We start from the raw sequence: 27300 nt of genomic DNA, 5'->3' as shown, positions 1-27300 counted from the left end.
CCATATGCTTAAAGATGGGCACTTGCTTAAGCACTTCTTGGAAGAGACATGGGCTAAGGGTATGCCTAAGTACTTTCCTGAAACAGAGCTCTGTTTACTAAACTCAAAGAGGCTTTCAAATCCTATGAGAAGCTAAAAATGCAAAAAATTATTTAAAATACAGTTATTTCTTTTGAATAATAAATGGATAACAACAACATTTTCCTAGTTAAATAAAGGTAATGATCTTGTAGGTCTGTTTCTAATTTTATATATATATTTACATACAGCTCTCTTAGAAGTCAACTCTGTTAGTAGCTATAATTTTACCCTGCAATTCACAGGGGAAAATAATCAAATATTATAGAAACTGCTGCTTCTAAACAAGAAATTATGTACACTTTAAATAAAAAAGTAATAACATATTTAAAATTTAAAAGTGAATGGTTGACAATAAACTGCCATTATTTAATCATTTATTTTCTCAGTTGGGACAGAATTAACTTAAACTTGTGAAACTTGTATGCTATTATTTGCAAAGTAATGTCTTTGTCAATGTTTGATAAGCACTGTACATACTTCAATATAGAAAAAACCCAAGGGTTAATTTAATGTCTGAGGTAGATTTCTACAGTTCTGTCATCTATAGTAATAACATTTCACATTAAAAGAAGATGTTGATTTTTGAAAGTAAATTCAATAATTCTGAATTCAGTTTTCTATACTGAATTACTACATAACTTAAAATAACTATATAACACAATTACATCAACACAATGTTGTTCCAAGTTGTAAACATTAGAGAATCCCAACAAGATTATATTTATAATGTGTAAAAATAAAAATTAACTATGCACATCTGTATTGTTCTTAATCTACATCTGGCGAATTTTAATCAAAGTTTTTATGCATCTCTAGTAAAGTATATACTATCTTGTCTGATGTTGGTGATAGGGGAAATTTGAATAATTTTTGAATGATGTCTACAACTGCAGCTGTTTGCAGTACTTATATAATACCAGATGTGAAAGTGATGCATCTGCATTCAGCCCTCTCCTGTGGATTGAAAGTGATCAAAAGACAAAACCCATAATGACAGGATGATTAGGCAAAGGTTTAGCAGAAAGGGAATTGTTCAAGACATTCATGAATTACTGCACAGCCACACACAGCGAGGAAGAAATGTATTTATTATAATTCTATCAAAAGCAGAAAACATATTTGTCTTAAATGAAATTTGAGTTATATTATTAACCATGAATAATAATTTTCATACGTTTTAGATGGTAGTTTTAAAGTGATAAATGACTGAAGACTCTGAAAAACATACAGTGCAATGAATACAATATCAAGGTAAAAAACCACCCTATTTGAATAGGTATTTTAAATAAATGTAGATTTCTTTAAAAATATCCTAAATTAAATGTTTCCCAAACTTGAATGTTAGATACTTGTCCAGAGAGTCACATATTGAAATGTAGTGTAGTGTAAAGCATGGGAGTCAGAAAAAGCTGTTGAGACTAACCATATTTTGCTTTTTCAGTTGCCAAAGCCAATCTGCGGATGTTGGCTATGCAACCAGCTGCAGCTTCCTGTAGGATTTCATCTGTAGAGCCCACCATACCTAGTAGGAGCTAGAAAAGGGAAGTCCAAAGGTGAAAGAAAAAGAAAAAAAATCAGAACATTATTAAATAATTTAAAAACCATAAGCACACACACAAGCACTTGCATTAACACATTCTTATACACATAAAATAAGGCAGAAATCTTTAGAAGTTTATATGCCAATTTTAAGAAACAATACAAGTCGTGGTAGCTTGCTTTACATATGAGGAGACTTGAACTTTTTTTTTGTTACACTGATTTTTTTTGTATTTCATTTTATGTTGTTTTTCATTTTATTTCAGCCTGTTGGATTCTCTCTTGGTTATTTTTTTTATCTGTAAAAACATCAATGTTGCTGATTAAAATGGCTACATTCTCCTTGCTAAAATACAGCAAAATCCTTGAACATATTCATAATTTTTGATTAATATAGCTAGGTGCTCTTTTTTGGCACCAATTGTGAAACTGGATCCATGCAAACAAATTGGTGCCCAACACAAACTCCACTAACATCAGTGGGGTTTAATATTGTACTCACATAATGAGAATCAGGGACTTATAACTCTTGAAACACAATAAATATTTTAGGGGCAGATTCTGGCCTTTACCCAAGTAGAGGAGAACCTCACCCTGTGAAAAGGCCAGTTTTTCCAAGCGGTAATGGTCTTGGAGTAAGGCACTACTTAACATATAAGGGTGACAACATGGAACCGTTAAAGAGAAAGCATTGTCACACAGCAGACGATTGATTGTGTTGTTGATCATTGATGCAACTGCATGTGTCACAGACTGGAAAACAGGAGGCTCTTGCTTCACTCACAGCAGCTCTGTGCAGTCTTCAGATTTCTGAACATCTGCCAAGCTTAATGTGAGTTCAGGTATTTTGAAGCTCAGACAGCTCTAATTAAAACCCATATTTTCAGCCTGCAATACTTAGGATTCTGTATTCACCCAAACAATGTCGAGTGAAACCACAAAGAAATCTGTTATCACTCAACCCTAGTGCATATTTTTCATACAACTAAAATATTACATAAAATTATGAACTGCTAAATATAAAAGCATAAATTGAATGCAGACATGAAATTCATATGCTACCTTTCTCTAACCTTCCAACAGTTGTGAGGCATGGGTCACAGCTGCACACATATGGCATTTGCTTATAGACATCAAAGCATTTTATACTTGAGGAAGTATTTGTGTTAGCCTAATGTACAAAATAAGCATCTTGCCAGTCACCTTTCACTCCTTGACCCTATATGCAACTTGTAAAAAATAGCCCATAGCGTGTCTGAATTATGTCAAAAGAAGACTTATCTAAATGAAGCAGCACTGGCAACAGATTCTTCTAGTGATATTTTCATGCAACTGCTATCAACTGTAATGGGATCAGAGTTCCTAAGATGTGAACATTTCAGAAAGGAAGTTTATTTGTTTTGCAGTTATAAATAGAGAGGACAATAGTACGAAAAAGATTTACATCTGTGGCCCACATAGTTATTTTTATTTGAGTCCATATTTTGGGCCTGATGCTGCTGCAAATAAAATTAATTGCAGTTTTGACACAGATTTAACAGTAAGCAAGATCAGACTCTGTACTGGGATGTGGTGTTTAAACTGTATTCCACAGTACAACAACCAGAAAGCATACCACAGAAGACTATTTACTGCCATAGTTTCATGAAAATGGTGCTTGTAAACAACTTTCCTAATAATTTCAATTGGTCACCTGCTAAGTGTTTCTGTGGTAAGTCATAATTTGGATTAATTTTAATTGTCAAAAAAACCCCCACTGGATGTGTCACACATTTTTTGTGAACCTTAGAGAGAGAAAAGAGGGTATACGCATCTCATGTGCCTGATTAAAAACCAAAAATATGCATGTACATACCGTACACGGTGGTTTTGGTAAACCCGTAAGTTTCAAATTTTGGAACAAGGAAACCATATGCCTTATGCAATTACTATATGCATGTTTACAGACCTAGTGCAAGGCCTTTTTCAATTAATGTATGATAGAGCCCAACTTTACATAATAATTCCAGCATGCAAAAGGGGTTTGGTTCATGTGACTATGCTGGAGCCTTATGCTAGAACCTGTTTTTTTGGAGCTATATTATTTAGAAACACGGCAAAAAAGTGCCTCTGCCTTGTCTACATACAGTTCTTTTTCCTGTAAATAACTTATTTGTTTTTGAGTATATGAGTCTTTCGAGAAGGTGTACCTTTTGTTGTGCGTATATGCCAACTTAAGAATAAACCATAACAATGTGAACAAGTTTTATAAATCTAGTCAATACATCCAAAAATATCGGCCTTCTGTTGAAAACAATGGATTTTGTTTTATTTTACTTCAGTAAAGCAAAGATCATTTACTCCCCAGTTTCCAAATGATCAACTAATGGTGACATATTGGAGAACCTATACACAACCTCTATATAGGCTACACTCTTGGTAGCTTCATAGTGTGACTAGATAGAAATAATCCTACAAACACACGTCACTATAATAATGATCTCTGGATGCAGGACATGAACTAGTAGAACCTCAGGCCCTATGCATTGCTCACTAGGGCTGTGCAAAGCTTCGGGTGGGGATTTGATTCAGAGGACATTCAGCCCAATTCAGTGGCCGAATCTCTGAATCCAGATTGAATCAGGGGACCAATTTAAAGGTCTGAATCGATTCAAAGCTCTCCAATACTTCGGCAAAGATTCAGAGAGCTTTGATGATTCTGGCAGTCCCCAGTGGCTGCAGCAGGGAGCTGCAGCCACTCCGAGCTGGTAAGTACTAGGAGTGGGGAAGGAAGGGTTGGGGGAGGGGACCATGGAGGGACCCCTGCTAGCCTCTCAACCCCCACCCGCTCCCCCAGCCCCTCCATGGCTGCCCCCACCTGCCCCAGCTCCATACTTTAAAAAGAAGCCTCGGTGCTCATCGGGTGCTGCCGGGTGCGGGGGTGATCCCTGCTGCCCCCCACTACCCCCCGCTGCATGGGGGGCTCTGCAAGAGCCCCTTGACCCCCCACTCCCCCGGTCCCCCCATGGGTGCCCTGCCTGCTGGGGCTCTGGCCCTTTAAGAAGAAAAAAAAACTAGAAAAGCCCCGGAACTCTCTGCTCCTGGTGCAGCCTCCAAGCTTTGGGGGCTCCTGCAGAGCCCCCCCACATGGCGGGGGCAGTGGGGATTGCCCCCTGCTGGTAGGAGCGGTGAGTCCCAGGTTTTCTTCAGGTTTTTTTTTTCTTAAAGGGCCAGAGCTGGCCTGCGTAGGGCACCCATGAAGGGGCCAGGGGAGCGGGGGTGGGGAGTTGGGGGGCTAGTACAGTGTGAGGCAGTGGGGATCGCTCCCCACGTGGCAGCACCTGCTGAGCTGGGGATTTTTTTTCCTCAAGTGCTGGGAGCTGGAGCAGACGAGGCAGACATTTCTGGCCTGAGAGAGGGGCGGGGGATGGGCCTGGCCTGGCTGATTCGGAGATTCGGTTGAATTGAACCAGTGATTCAAATTACTGTCCCCTGAGTCAGCTGAATCTGAAGTGAATACTAGTCGCTTTGCACAGTCCTATTGTTCACCTGCCCTCCTTATTTGCATACAAGGAGCCAGCTGGTGACTGGAGTCCCAAGCAATCCAGAATGGTCCAATTTAGGTATTTACTTCCATATTTAGGCACCTATGTGCAGAGATTTCAGTCTAGTGTTGTTGTTATCTTTGGCCCATGTGAAAAACAAGTATTTTTACTGTATAACAACAAGGTTCTAGTTCTTTTATTTCCTGTCCAATATTCTTCAGTGAAAGAGTAAATTGTCTTGTGGGTTCAGTGCAATTTGCTTGTGATATGGATAGTCCCCATCAGCTATGGAACTACTTTCATACATAGTACATATTAACAATACTCACATTAACACACATTTGACAAATCCAAGAAGGAACTCTTTGGAGTTCCTAAGAACCAATGTAATATAACTTGTCTTTTTTTTCAGATGTAGCGCCCTTGAACTTCATGTGTCCTTTCCCTTTACTGTTCAGGTATTGTTTTCTGACATGTAAATGTTAACAGATGGGAGAAGTAGTAAAGAACCACGTGGTATAAATGCTTCTCTCTTGCAAATAGGAAGCACTTTCCATAAAAAAAAGAAGAGGGCATGCGGAGTATTATCCAGGCCTCATTTTTATTTGGCTGATGTCTATATTCTAAGGCAGTGGTTCTCAACATTCTTAGGCTCAAGGCAGACAAGGTTCTTTGAGTAGATGTGATATTTTTTATTAGACCAAGTGAGTAGTTGGAAAAAAAGTTCTTAGCAAGCTTTCAGTGCTATCACCTTTCTTCAGGCATAAGGAGTCTCTACTATTCTGAGACTCAAGGAACAAGAGAAACTAAAAACATAGACAATGCGTAGGTGGGGCACAAGGGGGCACGTGGCCCCCCCCCCCCAAGACTGGCCACCACTAAAGCCGTCTCTGGCTTCTGTGCACGGTCACTGCCCACCCCCCCTGCCAACACGGCCACTGGCAGCGGGTGGGCAGCCCCACTTGCCACCTTCAACAGCAAGGACGGCAGCTGTGGGTGGGCCCTTGCTCACCGCCTGCCACGTCCCCACTTGACCCGCCCTCACTGCTGACATCACCACGGCCGCCTGTGGCTGATCCCCACTTGTTGCCGCCACACCGCCGCTGCTGCCTGCAGGCAGTCACCATGCCCGCCCCCGCCAGCCTCTGGGGGCATGTGTCATTCATGGCTAAAAGTATGGCAGGATATCAATGAGAATGTAAATAGGTAAAAATTAGAAAAAAAAAAGGTAACGCAGTGGAGGGAGGGGGGAAAAAGCAGGGGGAAGAGATGAGTAAGGGAGAGTAGTAGTAATAAAAGGTAGAAAGAGGCTGTCTGTCTGTGAAAAAGGAAACACCTGGAAATTAGGAAGACAAAGGGCAAAAAGTATGGGAGGGACAGGGAGAAGAGATGGGGGAAAAGAAAAATGTAAGAGGTGAATCAGATGTCCAGCAGGTGGTAATGTGTCATAAATCCAATGTCTATATTGATTTTTTGTATCCAGTGGATTTATGAAGTGAAGTTTGTATGCTTGTCTATGAAAGGTGTTTTGTAAGTTCCCTTTGAGGATTAGAACTGAGAGACTGGAGAAGGAGTGATTATTCTGTGAGAAGTGTGCCCCACAGGTAGTTGGGTATTCTTTTCTTTGACAGATTTTCAGCATGTGTTCATTCTGGTGCACAGTCGTTTGGTTCCCTCTACATGTTTTCCATCAGGGCATTTGGTGCACTGGATGAGATTAATGTATAACATTTCTGGAGGTTCGGGTGTAAAATCTAGGAATGCTGGTGGTTCTGTTGTGGGGTGTAGTTATTGTGGGGGTGGTGCAGATGTGTTGGCAGGTGTTGCAATTGTTTGAGGATGTTCTTTGTAGGTTCCAGGGAAGGATGGTATGTCATAACAAACGGTATGCGATTTGAGGAGATTTTCTTTTTGTACTGCAGCAAATCTTCATGTAGTATTTGGGTGGCTCTTTCAAAAGTGTGATCTCTCTCTCTGGAACAGTGTCCTTTTTGGCTGAAGGCCCTTTTAGAATTTGTGAGGTAGTGATCATGATTAGTCTCCTCAGTGCAAATTCAGTGGTATTGGAGAGCTTGACTGTAAATTACAGCTTTCTTGATGTGTTTAGGGTGATTGCTAGTTCTGTATAGATATATATATATGTTGGTCCATGGGTTTCTTATATATGGTGGTTTGAATTTTACCATTTTGGATATTGATCATGGTGTCTAAAAAGGAAATGTTGGTGTTAGAGTATTCAAGCAATAGTCTGATGGAGGGGTGATGATTGGTGAATTTTTGGTGGAAATCAGTCAGAGACTGCAGGGGTTTCAGTCCAAATGATGATGATGTCATCTATGTATCTCAGGTATAGTAAGGGTTTGAGTGTGCAGTTCTTGAGGAATTCTCCCTCTAGGTGGGCCAAGGCTCCCTTAGATAGATACCCCTCATTATGCTTAAGACATCCCTCAAAACTGTCATGTCTTAGTTTTCATTCATTTTTTGAGTACAGAAAAGTAATAAAGCAATTTTCTATTGCAAAGAACTCAGACCAGAACAGGTCAGAATGTTATTAACAATATGGATACCTATATGAAATCTCTGGGTTTATCTTGTGGATCACATTTGCACACCTAATAGGGCTAATATTGCACAGCACCCTGCTATACCCTTGCAAAGATCTCAAGGTACCCCAGGGTGCTGTGGCACCCTGGTTGAAAATAACTGTTTTGAGGCAAGGATCCACACAAATTTTTAGTTAGCATATCATACCAGGAAAAAAGTATCAACATAAGCTGTTTGAAAGCCATATAAAGTACATAAATTATTTATGGACTCAAAAAGCTAGAATAAGCCATAGTCTAAATTATATACATGATTATAGCAACTACAAAAAGATTTTTCTATTACCAGCCAAGCTTTAAAACAACACAAGACTTCACAGGTGCATAATGTGGAAGTGCTACTCTAAAGATATTCTTAAAGGATTCTCATTGTTCTGTTGTATAACATGTGCTGTAGCATAAGATAGGCATATTTCCCTAAGCTCTCGGAGCCTTGTTGCACGGGACACTTAGACCATATTAATGTTAGAATGTCTTCTGAAGAGTAAGGTAATGCTTACTATAATCTCTTAACTTGCATAGCTTGCATCTGGCACAAGCTGTGCATGTTTTGTTTAAATTACTTGATTCTGCCAGTGCCCTGCACTAGAGCCAGCTGGAGCCTTTGGTGCAGTCCTAGGCTGCAACTGAAAAAACTACTGACTGTTAGTCTCAGCCCAGAGACTGCACTGGAGCTGGTCAGACTTCACTGCCATCCTGGGTATTGGGAACAATAATCATCTGATTTTCAGTCTTAGGCAGGGGACTGCATAGGAGCCAGCTGGAGACTCTGGTGCAGTCCCAGGCTTGGGCCTACAATCAGCTGATTTTTTATCTCAGACCCAAGACCATATCAGATCTAGTACAAGACTCCTGTGAGGTCCTGGGTTTGGAACATAACAATCAGCAGATGGTGGGACCCACCCCCAGGATGACAATTCTTTTTGTTACCTCTGTGGAGCAGTCCAACGTTAGCTCAACACGTTACATAACACCATCTGGAAAAGGCACAATTTTTCTACAATATGATACAAGTATACTTAGCACATCTTACCCTGCTTGAATGCAAGGACACTTAAGTTTTATGTGCATTTAATACATCCTAAGTATACCTTGGGGCCTGTAGCAAGACACTAAGGTGCCTGCTACTGTCAGAGCAGAGGTAGGAACCCAGGTGTTGGTTGCCAGGACAACCGGTTAAGGAATGAATTGGCCGCACCTGCACCTGGTCAGCTGACCAGAAGGGGCAGGGCCTGGCTCCCATATAAATCCCAGGCTTGAGGCCAGGAGGGCAGTTCCCTGCTGGCAGCCAAGGGGGAGGGGAGCTCTGCCGGAGGAAGCAAAGAGGAGAGGCCTGACTGCACAAGCAGCTCCTCATGCTGTTATGGGATGGAGTATTCCTTGGTAGGGATTGAATGATGTTTTAGCTGGGCGGCTTGGATTTTTGTTATAGCCCAGGGGCTTGTGTTTTGTGTTTGCTATTTTGACCGGCAGTTTGGGTGAAGCTATTAGGGGATGGAGGAGGCCTCATAGGGGACCCGCAGCAGCATGGGAACCCCAGCCCCAGAGAGAGGGGTCAGTGAGAAGCACTAGAGAGAGAGAGGGCAGTGAGCGCCAGTGAAGGTGCAGTGCCAGACAGGGCTGTGGAGAGCCCGAGCGCCAAGGAAGGTGCAGAGCAAGACAGAGCGAGATAGGACTGTGGAAAGCCCAGGGAGGACAAGGGGAGGGCCAAATGACAACAAGGCCCAGATCAAACCACATCAGTATCATCTGCGAGGCTTGGGCTGCGGTGTAGGGGAGGAAAAGGAGCTGCAGATAGCACCCCCTGGCATCAGGGCAATAAATGGGCAGTTTCCCACTAATTAGCATCTACAAAATAATTTAAGAACAAGGCAGGGCAGGTGAGAATGCAGACAGTTTGCCTAGGAACAGGTAGGCAGGCCGCAGGGAAAGTGGCCCCAAGCAGGCCCCCTGTCAAAGGGCCATAACTGAAGGCTGCTATGTGCTCTCAGTAGGAATACTGGATTAGGGTGCGAGTCACAACATCTTAACTGATGGTTAAACATCACCCCAGACTCCTACTGTCTCCAAGTGACAGGCAAAGGCTTCTTAAAGAAAATCTTAGAAAATTATAGAAAAAACTGATTGAAAACTGATTTCTTCAAATAGAAGAATGCAAACTTGAACACAAACACCACATCAAAAGTTTAGTGTTCAAACTCTGAAGAGATATTTATTAGTGAGTGAGATTCCTACAGAAATGGTTTCTTCTGAAAAGCAGAGTTGTGAGATACTTATTTCCCCTTTCTCTGGAAATAGCATCTAGGCAAGATTCTCACCTCTGGAGAATAAGTAGCTTACACAATTTCAGGACAGAAAAAATACAGCCCTACAAAACTGATACACATATATCCTGCATGAAAACAATCCTGGTGCCCTACCTCACATTTCTTGAGTACAGCAGTACACACACACTGCTCTGACCTAGGCATGCCAACTTCTGAACTCTGGCAGTTGTAGACATAGGAGGCAGCCTTTTCCAGAGATTCTACACTATCATGTGGGCACCTTACAGAAAGGTGCAACTGTGTAAAGTGTATGCCACATGTTCTCCACCAGCTGGTGTATTATAAGGACACATGCATGATAGTATTACTAGGTAGGAATTTCATGGTCCTGGTAAAACAGGTATTTAGAGAACACCATTTCCAGAAGTCCTGAGAACAGGGAAGATACACAAATCCTTTAACAATGAGTGGAGAGTTTCCACAAAAAGAATACTAAACACCATTTCTTTCTCGCTTCTTCACTTTTTACAGGTTGTCTGAAATTACAGGGAGCTAGACTGGATTTCCCAGGTGATCCTTTCCATACCCAATGTTCCTATGCTCTCCCCTGTTTGAACAAACTTATTCAACTTGTTCTAATAAGAAGTAAATGCGAGAAACATTTTAAAAAAATAATCCCTACCTGGAGAGAAAAAGGCAGGGCAGCTGGGGGGAAATCATGGAGACCAAAAAGTACTTTCCAATATGACTGTTGCTTCTCTCTATCATGATGGTGCTTGTGGCAGGACAGTAGGGGGCACTACTATGTTGAGCCACCCACCTCCCTGTGCCTGATCATAACCCTGCTTTGAGTGTCTCCCCTGGGGCGTCTACGTCCGGCTGACCCCCTTCCTGGAACACACCTGCAAGCCTGGGACAACTGCCACCACCACCCGGTCTCTGGTCTCTGTTAGGGCTCTGAGCTGCCTGGGGTACACAGACCCTGTAGACCTTGGGGCTGCTTCTTATAGCCTGAAGCATTAACAGTAGCCTCCCTTAGTCATCTGGGCAAGGGAGCTAAAAGCCTTTCCTAATCCCTCTCAAGCAGGTAGAGTAAGGCTTCCTATAACGGATAGCTTTATTGATTGGAAAGGGTAGTCATGGGGAGGGGTACAGGTCAGAGAAGTATCAAAAGAAAAACCTTGAGCAAACAGAAGTAGCTTAATAGCCGTGTGATACACTTCTAGATCACTTGATCCTAAGTTACTAGCTAAAATTCAAGTAAGTTACTCACATTTACATCCAGAGTCTGACCAAGCTCTTTCTCTGGAGGCTGTATGGCTTATTTGCTAAGTTCCAAAACATGTCTGCCCGCTTCCTCATGAAGGGACCCATTATACACCTGTCGTGACCTCATCACTAAGTTCCAACCAGAAGCAGACCCATTGGCTGTTGACCGGTGCTTCCAAAAGACATCAGCCTGACCAGATGAGATGACTAGTCACATGACCTGCAGTGGCAGGAACCTGAGACAATGGAGGAGCAGGTTCCCTCTCCCATTGGACTTTTTACAGCTTAGCCAGTCAGGTAGGCAGGTAACAAAGGGAGGGAGTTGGGCTGTCTGCTTACAGCAGTGAGGCAGATTGGAGTGGGGAGGGGGGTGATTTCTTCACAGTGCTGACATATTATTGGTTGACACAGCATTCCTAACTGATGGTAGGACTTAAAAATCTTTCTTTTTCTTTTGTTCAGATTTAGTGTTTCATTTCTTTTATGTGTTACATAAAAAGATGCTAGGACTGTGATCTTCTAATTGTATAATGCTTGTTTTCCAAAAAAAGACATTTTAAATGCTTTTTATAAACCTAAACTAAGAGAAAAATACTTTAAATAAAAAGCATATGGTAGAAGCTTATCCAAGAAAGTATCACTGGATTCAGCCAACATTTTGTTAAATTTCAACACCATATTGCACACTGGAAAATTTTAAAGCACCTAGCTTTGAGTGTTATGTTACACATATAATTTATTCCTATGAAAATATTTCCCATACAATTAAATTATAAATAATAAAACATAATGTACAATCAAAACATAACAAGGGTTAAGCTAAGTCACTGTTTCAGTTTTGCTAGAATTGAAATTGATTTCTACCTTCAGTTGAGCAAAAGGATAAGATAATGTTTGCTATACACATCCTGCTAAAGTGTTATATGCCAAGATTCTTTAGTACTCAGCTCAGCAGCCAACCCCTGCCACAGCTGCCCAGAGAGCCCAGCATGAGAGAGCAGAGCAGCCTAGGTAAAGGACACAGTTGTAGCAGTATGACCCAGCACCAGCCTCCAGAATCTATACTGGTCTAACTGTCCCTAGGTAATAAGGGAGACTGTGGAGAAGCCTCCATCAATTCTGCCAAATCCCCCGAGAGAGACTTTTCACTTTTTTCTGTGTTGTCTTTAACCCTGAGGTAGAAACAGTCATCCTGTGCCCTGCACTCAGCATACCCTTGTCACCTGTTAATTCTGCAGAGGGGCTCAAAGATGATTCACATCAAGGGAGGTGGGGACCAGGCTGAGCAGAACAAGGGGCACTGCACCAGGCAAGGTTGCCATCAGGTACAGTCTGCTGAAGTGGGACCCAGGCATTTTCATTCTGTCCCTGCTCTGCAACTGGTGCAAAGAGTTCTACTGCATGCCCAGTTCCTGGAAAAAAAAGCTCTGTGTTCAACTACAAGCAAGCTGTGCCTGATGACCTAAGCAATTGGAGCCCCATTGCCCCTTCTACCACCATCTACAAGCTCTATGCCAGCTGTATCACAGCCTAGATCATGGACTGGGCAGTAATGGGGAGGACCATCAGCCTAACCCAGAAGGGTTTCCTGTGCAATAAGGGCTGCTATAAACTCAAATTTATACTGCAGATAGTCCAGCACAATATCTGGAAAATGAGAGCACCTTCAACACCCTCCAAGAGGTTGGTATGCTAAACCAATTCATCCAACTAGTCCAAGAACTCCATGACAGCTAGACCACCACCATGTGGTCAGAGAATGAAACCCAGGACATTTTAATCCAGACTGGGGTGAAGCAAGGCTATCCACTCAACCCAGTCATCTTTTACCCCTTCTCAGAGCAGTCATGAAGGGCCCAGGAGGGTTTCAACTGCAATCGATTGATTTATCTTTGTGAAGGAGTCCAACATTAGTGCAACGCATGTTACTTAATACAATTTGGACATACCCCTCACTGGGAAAGTGAGGAGCTTATGCCTACATACCTAAGCTGACCATTCTGGCCTACAAAGATCCAGTCCTCTTCACTAGTGAGCCCAGCAAACTCCAGAGGATGCTGGACATCAGCCCTGAGGCAGCTTTGTGGATGGGGCTCTGCTTATATGCCTCCTATATGCCTTCCTGTGTACTGACTACATGAAAAGAAATGCAATCCTGGCCACCACCATCAAGATCCAGGGTGAGCCCATGACGCACCAGAAAGAAAGTGAGAGCTACCTCCATACTTGGGCACACTTACTGGCTACTTGGTGAGATGGACACTGGAAGAGACCATCAATTCCTCCCTGCTGACCCCATGGCAGAAGATCAACACCCTAAGCACTTTCCTCATCCCTTGTATCTCATTTGTCCTGAGAGGCTTAGCAACCCCCAAGATTCCTCTTGAGGAGGTAGGTGGCGGAATCAAACAGCTCCTAAAGAAGTGGGTGCACTTGCTGCTCTGGGCCAGCAATGCCCCGTACAGGCAGGGAGTGCCAGTGTCCCTCCTGTGGGAGACCTCTGTGACATTTCAGTAATTACCCATGCCATCTGCGTCCTGGCATGCCCTGATGACTTGGTAAGTGGCATTGCTGCTATTATCCTGAAGGATTATCAGGCTTTTATCCAACAAATAGCTGGCCACTTTCCTGAGCATGTCACTGGAGGGTGAGTTTGGGCAGGATGGCAAGGACTTTGTCTTGCTGTGGAGCTGAGCCTGCAGTGTCATGTCTTGCCTTGTGAAGCATACTGACTGCTGTTGGACCTGGTGTGAGGAGTAGCAGGAGCTAGAGGTCTTATTACTCCCAGTTCTAACCATCAACTGCATTACTGTCACTCCCTGAATCAGGACTTGCCTAGAGAGATTCCTGAAGGATGTTGTGTTGCCCAAGTATACGCGTGACTTGAAGGTAAAACCCAACCAGGGCAAAGTCTTCAAAGTCACTTTGAAGTGGGATGCCAGCAAACATTTCATACCTTGTGGGAACTTCACATGCTTCACAGACAGGAGTTTCAGCTGTCAGGCACAACTCAACTGTCTCTGGCTCAACAGTGCCATCTGTTATAATCACAGAGACAAGAGATGCCAGAGGTGTAGCTATGAGAGTTAAGACCCTGCCCTATGTCCTGTGCAGTTGAAAGCCCCAGCAAAAGTGCGGCAACTACTTCACAACACCATACAGGACTGGCTGGTGAAGGCCATCTCAGCATCAGTTCAGATGGTAGCTGTGAACCATACCAGCTGCAACAGCCAGCTGTGCCTGGACATTGTGATAACAGACAAGGACAACAACGAAATCCTGATGTGACCATTGCATTTGAGAACTGGTGGCAGGCCTTCACTGACGCCTGGGAGTAAAAGCTATCCAAGTACAGGCCACTGGCTGATACCCTGAGGTAGAAGGGGCACAATGTGATGGCACAGGCACAGATCATTGGAGTACTTGGAGCATGGGACTCAAACAGTGAGTGTCCTGCAAGTCTAGAGTACCCCACCTCTACTCAAAATTGATGAGGCACCTTATGGTATCTGATACCATTAATAAGCATCTGCATCAAACACATCATGGAGCACTGCCAGTACAAAGACAGCATCTGAGACCACCTGCAAAAAGAGGGTCCCTTAGACTCACAAAGACCGTTAATGCTCTTGAATATTGCCCACCCCAACAACTGCACACTGCATGCTAAGGCCATTGTCTGAGCATGTCTTACAGCCTGACAACTCTGTACCAATATGGTTACCATGCCTGGGGTCTTATTTCTCTTCTCTCCATAGCATCATGTCGCAACTTCTTAACACGTGTACCCCAAGCTAACAGGCTGCTTAATGAACTGCATGTCTTAGATTACGCTAACATACACCAACTATGTATTCATGTAATTACCATGTATGGGGTCCTATATTGTGTTGCAGCTCTACAAAACCATGCAGAAAGCTATAATTTTTATTAAGACTAATAAAGTTTTAAATCTGCTAACTTTGCTCTACTCAGGCAGCACACCATGGACAGATTTCAGCTGTAAATAGCAACAGAGAATTCCTTTCAGGAAGGGAACTCCCTACTGCTGTAAAACTGGCAGATGCAATGAAGCTGTTCTTAAGCCAGCTATACTCCTATCATAGCCCAGTGGGCATGCCAGGAGAGGAAAGCTTGGCAGCATATGGGCACTATACTACTTCTCCAATAGCATAAAGTCCATTTTTCTTTGGATCTTTTGCTAGTGATTTAAGTGACAGCAGCTCCTGGGGTGTTCTAATCATGTGAAGGCTAGACCAGGCTGAATCAAGTAGCTGTAATACAAGATCCTAAATGACTAGCCAAAACCAAGAAGAAAAGGATGAGGAAAAGTCCAAGAAAGAAATGTCCGATGACAATGAAGTGTGAAAATGGAACAGAGGAAGGGAGTATGAGAGAAAGACTGCAGGACAGAGGGAATGAATAGAAGTAAGAGAGATAAGAATATTTCATGAGGGAGACAATACTGTCAGTAAATTAATTCATCCAAGCAAGCTGAGCATCTGCTTGTGTTCTTTCGGAAAGTATAATCTAGGAAATTAAAAACATATATACTTTTGCTGCATTTCGACTGATTCTCTGTTACAATAGACGATGTAGTTAGTAACTTTTTGTTCTGTGAAATTTGATTATTATTTCCTAATTCCATTCTCTGCCTTGATTGTTTTTCATCTATGTACAGCAGCCTAGAAAATAAAAACTCTGCACATGGACTGTATTCTCTGTTACTTGTCTGTATTGAGCCTAATACAATGGGAGCCTGGCTCTAGACTGGAATTCCTCTGGACTAATCTGGAATCAAATAAACATATTCGGAATAATAAAGCTACCGCAACCAGAAAGCCTAACCAGGATCAAGGTTCCATTGTTCTCAATCAGTAGAAGCCAACCTTTTTGGCAGGCATGCCATAGGTTAAGCCCTGCACCCACCTAGAGTCCTATTTCAATGCCTTTCCCCTGACTTCACTCTGCCTTCTTCCCCCTGCCCTATTCTCCCTGCTCCTCTGCCTTCTGTACTCTGCCCTGTGCCCCCTGCCAGAGCCATTGCTCTCGTTTTCTGCCCTGACTGCCTCCTTCTTGCTCTGCTGTGTGCCATACACAGAAGCTGCCCGTACCACTTGTGGCACCCACTGCAGCTTGGTCTCTCCTATTCTAGATGCTGTACAAATGGATAAAAACACCTGGTCCTGAACTGGAAAGCTTCCAGTCCAAGAAGAAAGGTGATCTATATAAATCAATCAAATTTATACATTGCTTTTCAGTGTTTATATATGGATACACTTCTTTGCATGCCTTTTTGTTAAAAAAAAGGAAACTTTAGACTAAACTCTCCTCCATTCTTTGCCCAATTTGCCTGCACAGTTTGCCTGATTTCTTATGAACTTGTGGATCACTTCAGAAAGAGGACAGGTGAGAGAAAGCACTGAGCTTCTGGTCTCAAAAGGTGATAAATGGAAGATGAAGCTAAAGTGTCATTGACAAAATACAGGAAGGGGAACAAATATTATAATGAATTGTAAAATGCTAAAACAAATAGTAAACATCTAGATATTTTTTAAAGTTTTCCTCATTGCATGATGTATACTCTCAGAATTTATAAGGGACTTTCTGATCATCATAAGATAGGGATGTAACAGGATATTCACATACAGCATATAAGTAGTATATGTAAATATTACTAGTACTAAAAACAGATTTCCATTTTTTACCGTATATAATTACATGTAAATGGTCTAAATACTTAGAAGTTAGATTGTTTGGTCTATATTCATCTGTAAGAAGTCTGGTGCAGTGTTTAGAAAGTATTCAGCAACCAAGAACATTCCAATGTACAAAGAGTCTTAGGGGATATGAAATTCATCCCATGGAAAGCAATAAGAAGATCTGATAATCCAGAAATGATGAGGCCAAAGGTCTTACAGAGTGTTTTTGTTTGAACCACTTTCTCAATTTTATTTTTATATCACTGAAGTTTTCAAGAGAAGATTAACATATAAAGAAGGCAGTTGGAGAGACAGAGGAAACAGAAGTCTTTCATAATATCAGAAGAACAACCTAAAAAAAGCTTTTTCCAATTCATTGGGAGCTCACCACATTAAGACTGAAAGAGGGAGCCCTGAAATGGCTGTTTAGAACATGAAATGGGTATTTAGGACGGATAGCTCTCTCCCAGGCTTGTTGCTTTTCTTTTTGTAATTTCATTTTGGTCCAGGAACATTCTGGGGACTACCTTTCCCTTTTATTGCCTCCACTCTTACCCATATTTCCATTCTTTCCTCTGTCCACACTTACCTGCTGTTTTGTATCTTGCTTCTCCTTTCTATTCCCCCCCCAAAAAATTCTATCTAATTCTTTTTATTTTTGTAAGCATGAATTTTACCTGCCTTCCCTTCACACTTTTTACTGTGTGGATAGTACAGGGCAGTGATTCTTAGCAAGGGTGCCCAGCCAAGATCTGAGGAGGTGAGCATATAAACTGAGCAGATAAGTGCAAGCTCAGCCTTGTCACTGCCTGGCTGATTCTCCACTCTGCTGCTTAGCCCCTCTGCAAGGAGGTAAGCCATGTTAATGTGGAAAAAAATGGTCTTGCATTCAAATAAATATGATCATTTTGAATTAATATGAATTTTTTATCTGGCATTAGATCTGTGTTGATCATCTAAAAATTTCAAAGTATAAAAAGTAGTCAACTGTGACTAAACAATAACTAGGGAGTTGAATGGGCCTGGTTCTCGTGGGATCAAATGAACAATAGAGGTCCTACCATAGACAGCTCATATATGGTAGGACCTCTGTCTGTCCTCATATAGAAGTTTTAAGCCTGACTTAAATAAGATCTTTATGTGGGGATATTTCTGGATCTCCAGGTGTTCCTGGATTCTTGCAATAAACACAGTACTATGCTCGAGGACTACTTTGATCTACAGCTAGCAGAAACTTGTGCATGGATTAGAGTCAAATTCTGCCAGCCTTACATTTGGTAGGACCTCACTTTGCAACTAGTTCCATTGTTTTAAGTAGCAGATTCTGACTTTTACTTTGTAGAGCTAGCTTTAATCAGTAACATTTTCTCACCCACCACACCCCACCCCAAATAAGACACACACCTTGTTTTAGCAAAGCAGAATGAAGATTTTTCTACCATCTTAAATGACACAGCACAGATGCACCATTTTAGCAGCAGTTGTACCAGGGTTAAACCTGAAGCTGTGGAGCTCTTGTGACACTGATTAGTGGACTCCATCTCTCCTGCATGAACTGGCACCTAAACAGTCATTTCAGCATCCTCTTGGGTCCACTCCAGCAAGGAACGTGCACCCCAATTTGGATGGCTAATTTGCACAGGAAAGTTACGCATGGTATGCAAGTGAGTACAGCATATACTGTCTGTAGTAAGTGAACTGGTTCCAAATTTTCTCTGGGTTTAATTCAAAACATTGATTTTGAGCTCTAAAACATCAATAGATTTGAATCCAGGCTTTCACAAGACACAAAACTAGTGCAATGTTTTTGCTAGTGGTCTAAAGATCTCAAGTCAGGGGACTTGAAGCAGATGTTCCAACTGGAAAACCTCAAACTAAAATCTACCTCTTATATTGGGCAAAAAATGTATGCATCTTTGTGGCACAAAATAAGACTTTAAAAAATCAACAGATGAGCTTCAGAATCTTCTGAAGCTGGAGGTTAGCAGGCTGAAGGGGATCAGAGAAGTGGAGGATGAAATTGATAGTTATTTCCTTTCCCTGCAAGGCCAGGCACCAAAGGGAGAAGCACCCCGGGAGGTGCCCTCCTCAATGACCTGGCAGAAGGTTCTCTCCAAAGCCAGGGCAGCTCGCTGTGGTGCCCTACCAGTTCCCCCAGTCCAGCTGGAGAACAGCTATGAGGCTCTGGCGTCATTGGAGGAGGAAGGAGAAGAGGATAACCATGGAGAGGAGGCTGCTCCACACATGGAGCAGTCTGAAGGAGGCAAGTTGACCTGGAAGAAGAGATGCTGAATGCTCATCATCGGTGACTCCATTCTGAGAGGTATGGAGGGAGGTCCCATCTGTTGCCAGGGTCCCTTGACACACAAGGTGTCCTGCCTACCCAGAGTGAGGATTCAGGATGTGACAGAGAAGATCCCGGCTATTATTCGGCCCATGTATTACCACCCCACGGTATTTACATTCACGAGTGATGTGGCCAGGAGAAGCCCGGATCACCTGATGAAGGACTACCAAGCTGAAGGAGACAGGGGCACAGGTGGTCTTCTCCTCTATCCTTCCAGTGAGAGGACGGGGACGATGCCATGAGGACTGCATCAGAGAGGTCAACCTGCAGCTTCGGAAATAGTGTCTCGAGGTGGGCTTCGGCTTCCTTGATCACAACCCATGCTTCCAGATGAGAGACATGCTCGGGTGGGATGGGCTTCATCTCTCCCCCAAAGGTAAGCGTGTGTTCTCTTTCAGGTTGGCTGATCTCTTCCAGCGGGCTTTAAACTAGGCTCGTCAGGGGAAGGGGAAGATGAGGTCGGAGGGAGCATCGGAACACTAAACCATGAGTCACCCACAGTTTATAGATGGCCACCAAATCCCCTCTCAGCCTCCTTTTTAGCCTTGAGATGTTCCTGGATGCTTTTTGTTAGCGAAGGGGGCTTTTGAGCACTCTTGCTCCCTTTAACCCTCGTTGGGATTGCCACTCTTTGAGCTTGGAGGCTGAGAGGGGATTTGGTGGCCATCTATAAACTGGCCAAGGGAGACCAGCAGGCAATGGGAGAGTTCCTGTTGCCCCGAGCACTACCAGGAGGAACAAGGAACAAAGGCCATAAGCTGACAGAGAGCAGATTCAGGCTGGATATCAGGAGGTGCTGCTTCACAGTCGGGGGGGCTAGGATCTGGACCACAGGGTGGTCCTCGCTCCTACCCTGGGGGTCTTTAAGAGAAGCCTAGATGTACACCTTGCCGGGGTCACCTGACCCCAGCATTCTTTCCTGCCTGTGGCAGGGGGTCGGACTTGATGATCAGGTCCCTTCCAACTCTACTAACTATTAAACTATGAAACTAATGAAGAAGCAGATGCCAAAACAATAATCTATCCATGAAACAGTACCTCTCTAGAGAGGCTTCACACACAGGTCTCCCTATCAAGTAAGCCAGAGCCAACTTCTTAAACCAAATAAACAGTTAATAGAAAATCAGGCTGCACAGTTTCACATCTGTGAACACATGTGGGCTCCCTATCCCCCTGGATATATTTAACACCACTGCTAATCTAGGAAACCACTAATATGATAAGCCCTAAATGTGATAAACTATTACTTTAAATAAACCTACTTGTTCTTTTTCCCGAATTAATAATCTCCTTCATTTCATATACTACCAGACACCTGGTAGACAGCAATTACATCAAAAAAGAAAAGGAAAGAAAAAATATATAGTACACTACCTTTCACACCTTCACAAAGGTAGTGATGAATAATAATATAATTATAATACAAAATATAAAATAAAAAAGCCCAGGTACACACATTCTTATTCCATATGTCTGTACTTATCATATTGACACTGACTCCATACCTGTAAAGCTCTAATACATCTTTCTGAGCTGCTGCTAATTTACACCAGTATAAAAAGAGCTGGTCAAAATGTTTTAGTCAAGATAGTTTTCCATCTAAAACAGCATTTCAATTAAACTATATTTTTGCTTTGCACAGACTACCACCATCACGTTTGTAATCAGTTAACATTTCTATGGCAACCACCATGGTTGCTTTCCAAGCAAAAGCAACTGCTAAAGCTTATAATATATTTTAAGTATCTTCTAATGCTGCTTTGAAGGTGGAACCCAGAATAAGTAGTCATCACCGTGCAACTAGACAGTTCTCCAAGAACCAACAACCAATAAACAAAGGATTGAAGTTATAGCTTTTTTGTTGTGTATGAGCAGTTGTGTAATAAATAATGGTCTCCTCTTCACAGGCAAATAATGAGATAAAAATAAATGAAAAGGAAAAGTCCTGAGAGCAAATTCGTCCCTGGTGAACTCTCCTGAAGTTATCAAAGGTAGACTAGAAAGGATTCTGGTCCTAGATATCTATTTTTATTCAGCATAATATTTTATTTGTTTTAAGTGGTTAAAAATAAACAATTTGGGGTACAGAAAGCTATTAAAAAACAGACAATTATTTATTACACCTGTTTTAAAAATAGAGTCCTACTTTATGTCCCAGAATTTATTCTTTACTTGCTGAATCAAGCAAAATCTGCTTATTCACAATGGCTGCATCTGCACAAGACGCTACTGCACAGTCATTATTGTGCATTCATTTAGTACGTGTATAAATAAGTACTAAATGAATGCGCAGTAAGTCAAATTACTGCACAGTAGTGCCAATGAATGCCTTTTTTGCAATGCTACTGCGCAGTAGTTTAATACTACTGCACAGTAGCATGGTGTCACAATTATTGCCACATGATGCTACTGTGCAGTAGTATTGGGCTACTGTCCTGTCAGCATCTTGTGTAGACACAGCCAATGTGTACTTTACCTGAAGATTTTTTTAGCGGTATTATTTTGCTTTGATCTTTATGGATAGATAAAAACTACCACTTACGGTTCATATGAAAAATCTATGTTTTAGAGCAGTGATTTTCAACCTGTGGTCTTTTGGCCCCTGGGGGAGTCCTTCGACTATGTCTAAGGAATCTGTGAAAGATGACTACGATCAATCAAAAGTATGTGAATATACTACACTTACAATTCAAAGGAGTCTGTATCTCCATTTGAAGCTTTTTAGGGGTCCACAAATGAAAAAAAACGTTGAAAATCACTGGTTTAGAGCATATTCTAGTCTTATAATACAAAAAAATCAATGTTCCAATAACTATTTCACCCCCAAAGAAAGTTAAATATACAATTATCTTGACATTTTTGAAGGTCAGACTGAATGAAAGTGCATTTTTTCCTTCAAAGGATGCTCCAAAGGAAAAAATAATGGTCCTTTTTTCCTTCTTCTTCTTCATAATGTATAAAATAATAAATGAAATATTCTTTATAATGTATAAAATAATAAATGAAAGATGGGATTTGGTTTTCTTTACTTACCTTAATATAATTTTTCTGCTTGTTCTACGTATCAAAAATTCAAGTTCTGCCTACTCTGGAAAATGTCATGAATGGCTGAAGAACTAAATTTATGATAACCAAAAAAACACTGAATAAAAGAAAATCCTGGACTGAGAAGGGAATTCACTGATTTCATAGTCTGAAGCTTGGTTGGTTTTGCTGACCCTATTTATGTTAAATACTAGAAGTACAACTGAGTGCCAATTATCCCAGCTGACTAGGATCAAAATCTGTTTGTAAAATCAAATTGATTAAATGAGTATTAAATTAACATACTCCAAATCCTACTTCCTTCTTCCAAAGAAAGTTTGGTAAGGATTTAGATTTTAAAGTTGTTGTTTATTTCAGTGTTTTTTTTCTCAGTTGTAAAAACAGCTCTCTCTCTTAGTCACTGTTTCTCTCACCTGTATCATACACTGTGCAAGTTGCTGCCATTTTCTGTATTCAGTACTCTTTGGATGTGTAGTGTCTGGATAACTGAAAATTCTTTCCTTGTTGAAAGTTCAGTGCCCCTATCTTCTCAATGCAAACCTTTGAGTCATTCAAGCAGTATACACTAATACTGATTTAATGTGTATATAATAATACAGTATTCAGACTTTTGTGAGTTAGTGAATATAAAATATACTGTGGTATGCTGGAAATTTTTGCACTTTTATAAAGGTTATTTTATGAAAATCATGACAATACAGACTTTTTTATGAGAGAGAAATCTTTTCATTGTGACTAAACCACAAGGGATGGATTGAATAAAACTCTACTCAGCTCCCATACACGATGGCTAGGTACAGGCAGTCAAAAAGCCCAAGGCTGAATCGATTCAGTTTTTGCCAGTTAGCCTAAGCTGCAAAGATTAAACTGAGGAGCAAGTGAACAGACATTCACATTTGATTCACGAAATGCAGCCACATGCCTGCAGTGGCTCAGGCCAGATGCTGTGGGAGTGGGGAGGGGGCTAGAGCAGTCCTCTCTGCCTGCCAGCCACTGCCAAAGGGAAGGGTCAAGCTCCAAGACCTTTCCCCACACCCTGCTCAAGTGGAGGGGGCATGGCCAGGCCCCAGCCCAGGGCTAGCAGTCTGGAGGGTGGGGGTGGGGTGGGGGTTTACATTCTGAGGAGGGGGTAGGTAGCAAAAAAGGTAGTGACATTGAATTCATAAAAGCTTGAACAAGAATAGCCCTTTCTCTGAAGTGAGCATGTCCTGAATACAACAGTTTGCAACCTCAAGGACACAAGAAAGAACAACCAAAAATCTCTGTCTAAGCTATTATACAGCCCAGTAAGACACAATGAGTGCACACAGAGCTTAGTCTAACTTAAAATGGAATGCAACAAACCAAAAAGACAAGAGAAAGCCTTGCATAAGTCTGTAATCCTGAAGACAGTGTCTCCTTACAGCCAGGTATTCAGAAAGTCCTTCTTGTGGAATCAGCAGGTGGTGTTAGGTGTTAGAGTGGAGCTCCCACAGGCCTCATCTCTACTTGGGGTTTTTACAGGCACACTTACATCCCCTTCTTCTCCCCCTTGGGTGTCTTGACATTATTTCATAGATATCTGGGCTGGAAGGGACCCTGGAGGATCAACGAGTCCAGCCCCCTGCCCCAGGGGCAGGAAGTCAGCAGGGATCCCAGGATCCCAGCAAGATAAACTTCCAAATATGTCTTGAAGGCATTCAAAGTGGGTGCTTGAACCGCCTCAGGTGGCAGTCTGTTCCGGACCTCGGGGGCTCAGACAGTGAAGACGTTCTTTCTTATGTCCAGCGTGAACTGGTCACAGTGGAGTTTGTGACCATTCGATCTTGTCATCCCTTGGGGGGCTCTGGTGAACAGTCATTCCCCCAGGTCCTGATGAGCACCCCTGATAAACTTATAGGTGGCCACCAGATCACCCCTGAGCCTGTGCTTTTCCAGGCTGAATAGCCCCATTGCTCTCAGCCTGTCATCGTAAGGGCTGTTTCCCTTGTATGCTTGTCACCTTTAGCACCTTTGGCAGGACTCTCAGGCATTCCACGTCTTTTGTCTCTGCTTAGGTATTCCAGTCTCCCCCCCTGTACAGGTTCTGCTTTCTAATGTAAATGCAGTTTTTTGCTTTCTTTGGTCACACCAGCCCAAGCAGTCTGGGACCCTCTCCTGTTCTCATAGCTCCATCTCCAGCACATACATATAATGATTGTGCAAGGTCTTTGCCAACACCTCCCCTGTCTCAGTCTAGTCCTGCAGGGCTTGGTCCTGTCCTCAGAGGTGGCAGGGGACCAATCCCTCCAACCCCACTTCCCCAGCCTCTTCCCCTTCCCCATGGCCTGCGGGAGCTGAGAGGAATTATAACCCCTTCCCCTCCCCTTGTCAACTGCTTGCCTCAGTCTCTTCCAGAGATGGGAGGGAGTGGAGTCTGCTGGTCTCCTGCCAACACCCTGCCAAGCAGATCCCGGCTACAGTCCCGTGCCAGTGGAAGTCAGTTTAACATCCCCCTCCCTCCCTTTGCCTGAGCCTGCCTACCCACACCCCCACCTCTTCTGCTCCAGTGAGGAAAAGCTGGGGAGGGGCTGTGCCCTCCCCACCAGGCAGACCCAGCTGCAGTCCCCTGCTGGGGTTCCTACCCCCACCCCTTTGTCACCCAGCCATTGCTGCTCCAGCTAGGCAGCAGAGGGACAGGGTCAACCCTGCTGTCTGGAACAGACAGTACAGCCCAGCCCAGGGCTGCAAAGCATCCTGGGATGTTGGGAGATTGTATTTAACTTGAAGAAGGAAGGGGTCTGGGATAGAAGTTTCATAACTGATTTGGCCTAAATCAGTTAAGTCTGATACTACATTCCACCAGGTTTATCTTAAACCAGTTTCCACCATTTTGAAACTAGTTTATCTGCACTGAGCTTCTGTTCTGTTACAGGTTCAAACCAGTTTCTGATAATTTAAACCAATGTATGTGTAACTTCTGTCCCTAGCCATAAAGGGCTGGATTGAATAAAACTCTACTCAGCTCCCACACATGATAAGTACTTGAGATTTACATGCACTTCTCTAAAGTGGAGCTGGACAGACATTTTTTAAAAACCGTTCCCAAGGTTCCTATCCAGGACTTTGGAAGTTTTGTGAGACCAAAGATTTTTAAAGGCACCATGTGGCCTGAAATATCACCTTCCTTACTGTTCTGTGGCTGCAAAACAGGAAGTATCAAAAAGCCCAACCTGCTTCATCCTTTCCTTTCTACAGGCATGTCTATCAAAGAATGAACAAATAACTTGCTGAGAAAGGAAAGGCCTGCAATTCTCCTTAGAATAAAACAAGAGTCTCTCCTCCAAGCTTTCTAGCTAGTGGCCATGCAGGTTTTAATTCCCACATTCTACTTGTGGTTTTTTTTGTGGAAAGAGACTATCCTGTGGTAACTGAAAATGTCTTAACTGTGAATTTCTGTTTTATTATTTATACCGCCACCAAACTACGTATGTGAGAAGTAATGAATTGTAAAACAATAAGATGTGGAGCAACAGGAAGTATTAGATCTTGCTTATACATACACAACTTTTGCAAGCCTCTCTCTATAAAGGTTAGGAAACCATTGTAGTACAAATAGTATGAGCCCCGAGTGTACAGAAAATTATGCTTGGGGTTGAACCCAATGATCTGCAAGGTTTCTTCCAGCCCCTAACAATATATAAATCTATGACAGTGTTCCTATTGGTATGAAGCTTGTTTCTATAAACATATGGAAATAAACTACTCTGATATAAACACTTTTTGCTGGTATAGCTGCGTCATATATGGAGTTTGTACAAAAATAAAAAAAAGCAGTAAAAAAATTACAAATGCAGTATTTTGGCAATATGGAGGTAAGTGAGTATTCCCAAAGATATGTAACCTTATTTTTAAGTAATGGAGAGAACAAAGCATGTGGATTGCCAGCTAAAGGATGCATATGGAGAGGATAACATTTCAAGATCAACTTTCTGGCCTCATTGTGACAGGGAGCAAGCTCGGGGCCAAGTGTCGAGTCGGCCGGCCCACCTGTCTATGAGACAGTCCACCCAGTCTCACCTGCCATGACTTTCCTGTTCTCATAACTGGTGGTAAATGCAGGAGACTACCCATTACATGCCCCGATGCCAGGGGGCACTATCCATCACTCTAAATCTTCCCTACACAGTGACCCACGCCTTGTAGATGGCATCTAAGTTCTTAATGTCCCCAGCCCCGGACTGGGCCCCATAACACTCTAGTTTGGACCCCAACTAGATCCCTTTTCATCACGTGACCTATTCCACCCTCATTCTGGGCTGTCAAGCTCCCTGCAACCTTCCGCCTCTCAGGCATGGCCCCCCTGGGACCTTTGGCCACACAGGCCCTGGTCTCGCCTCCAAGGCCAGTCAGAATCCCAGGTCCCTGGCTCTGGGCATCCCTCTCGGTGGGCCCCTGACCCTTTTGACCCTTCTGGTCCTGGCCCCAGCATTGACCATTCAAGGGTGCCTGAAGTCAGGCTTCTGAGCAGCTAGCCCACACTTTCTTACATGGGTCTGCCTTCTCAGTCCCTACTACAGGGTTACCCACCTGGTTATGGGGACTGGGATTATTAAGGTGCCCCGACCACCTTTCACTAGAGTGGTAAGTGACCTTGGGGACTGTTTATGCTTAGGGGCAACCAACATGGGTTCATTAGAGGCAGGTTCTGTCAGACCAACCTGATAGCCTTCTATGACCTGGTCACCAAATCCTTAGATGCAGAGGTAGCAGTGGACACGGTCTTCCTGGACTTTCGGAAGGCCTTCGACACCGTCTCTCACCCCATTCTCATTAAAAAAATGGGGGACTGTGGTGTCGACACCTACACAACCAAATGGGTCACCAACTGGCTGGAGGGCCACACCCAGAGAGTGGTGGTGGATAGGTCATTTTTGACCTGGAGGGATGTGGGCAGTGGGGTTC

General features: G+C 42.8%; 1 protein-coding gene across 2 annotated transcripts in view; it reads right to left on the bottom strand.

The window, feature by feature from the left end:
- Window positions 1-1152: 1152 nt before the first annotated feature.
- Window positions 1153-27300, bottom strand: part of ARMC4 (armadillo repeat containing 4) — a 181739-nt gene continuing 155591 nt past the window's right edge. For both annotated transcript variants that reach the window (XM_019531524.1, XM_019531533.1), the window contains one exon: window positions 1153-1613. In XM_019531524.1, the coding sequence (XP_019387069.1) occupies window positions 1500-1613 (114 nt within the window). In that variant the 3' untranslated portion in view covers window positions 1153-1499. The remainder of the gene's footprint in view (window positions 1614-27300) is intronic.

This window comes from Crocodylus porosus, unplaced genomic scaffold, assembly GCF_001723895.1.
Source record: "Crocodylus porosus isolate Cpor-Errol unplaced genomic scaffold, CroPor_comp1, whole genome shotgun sequence".
NCBI classification, from domain to species: domain Eukaryota; kingdom Metazoa; phylum Chordata; order Crocodylia; family Crocodylidae; genus Crocodylus; species Crocodylus porosus.
The sequence above is the reverse complement of the archived record's forward strand: the minus strand, read 5'-3'. Positions and strand labels throughout refer to the sequence as shown.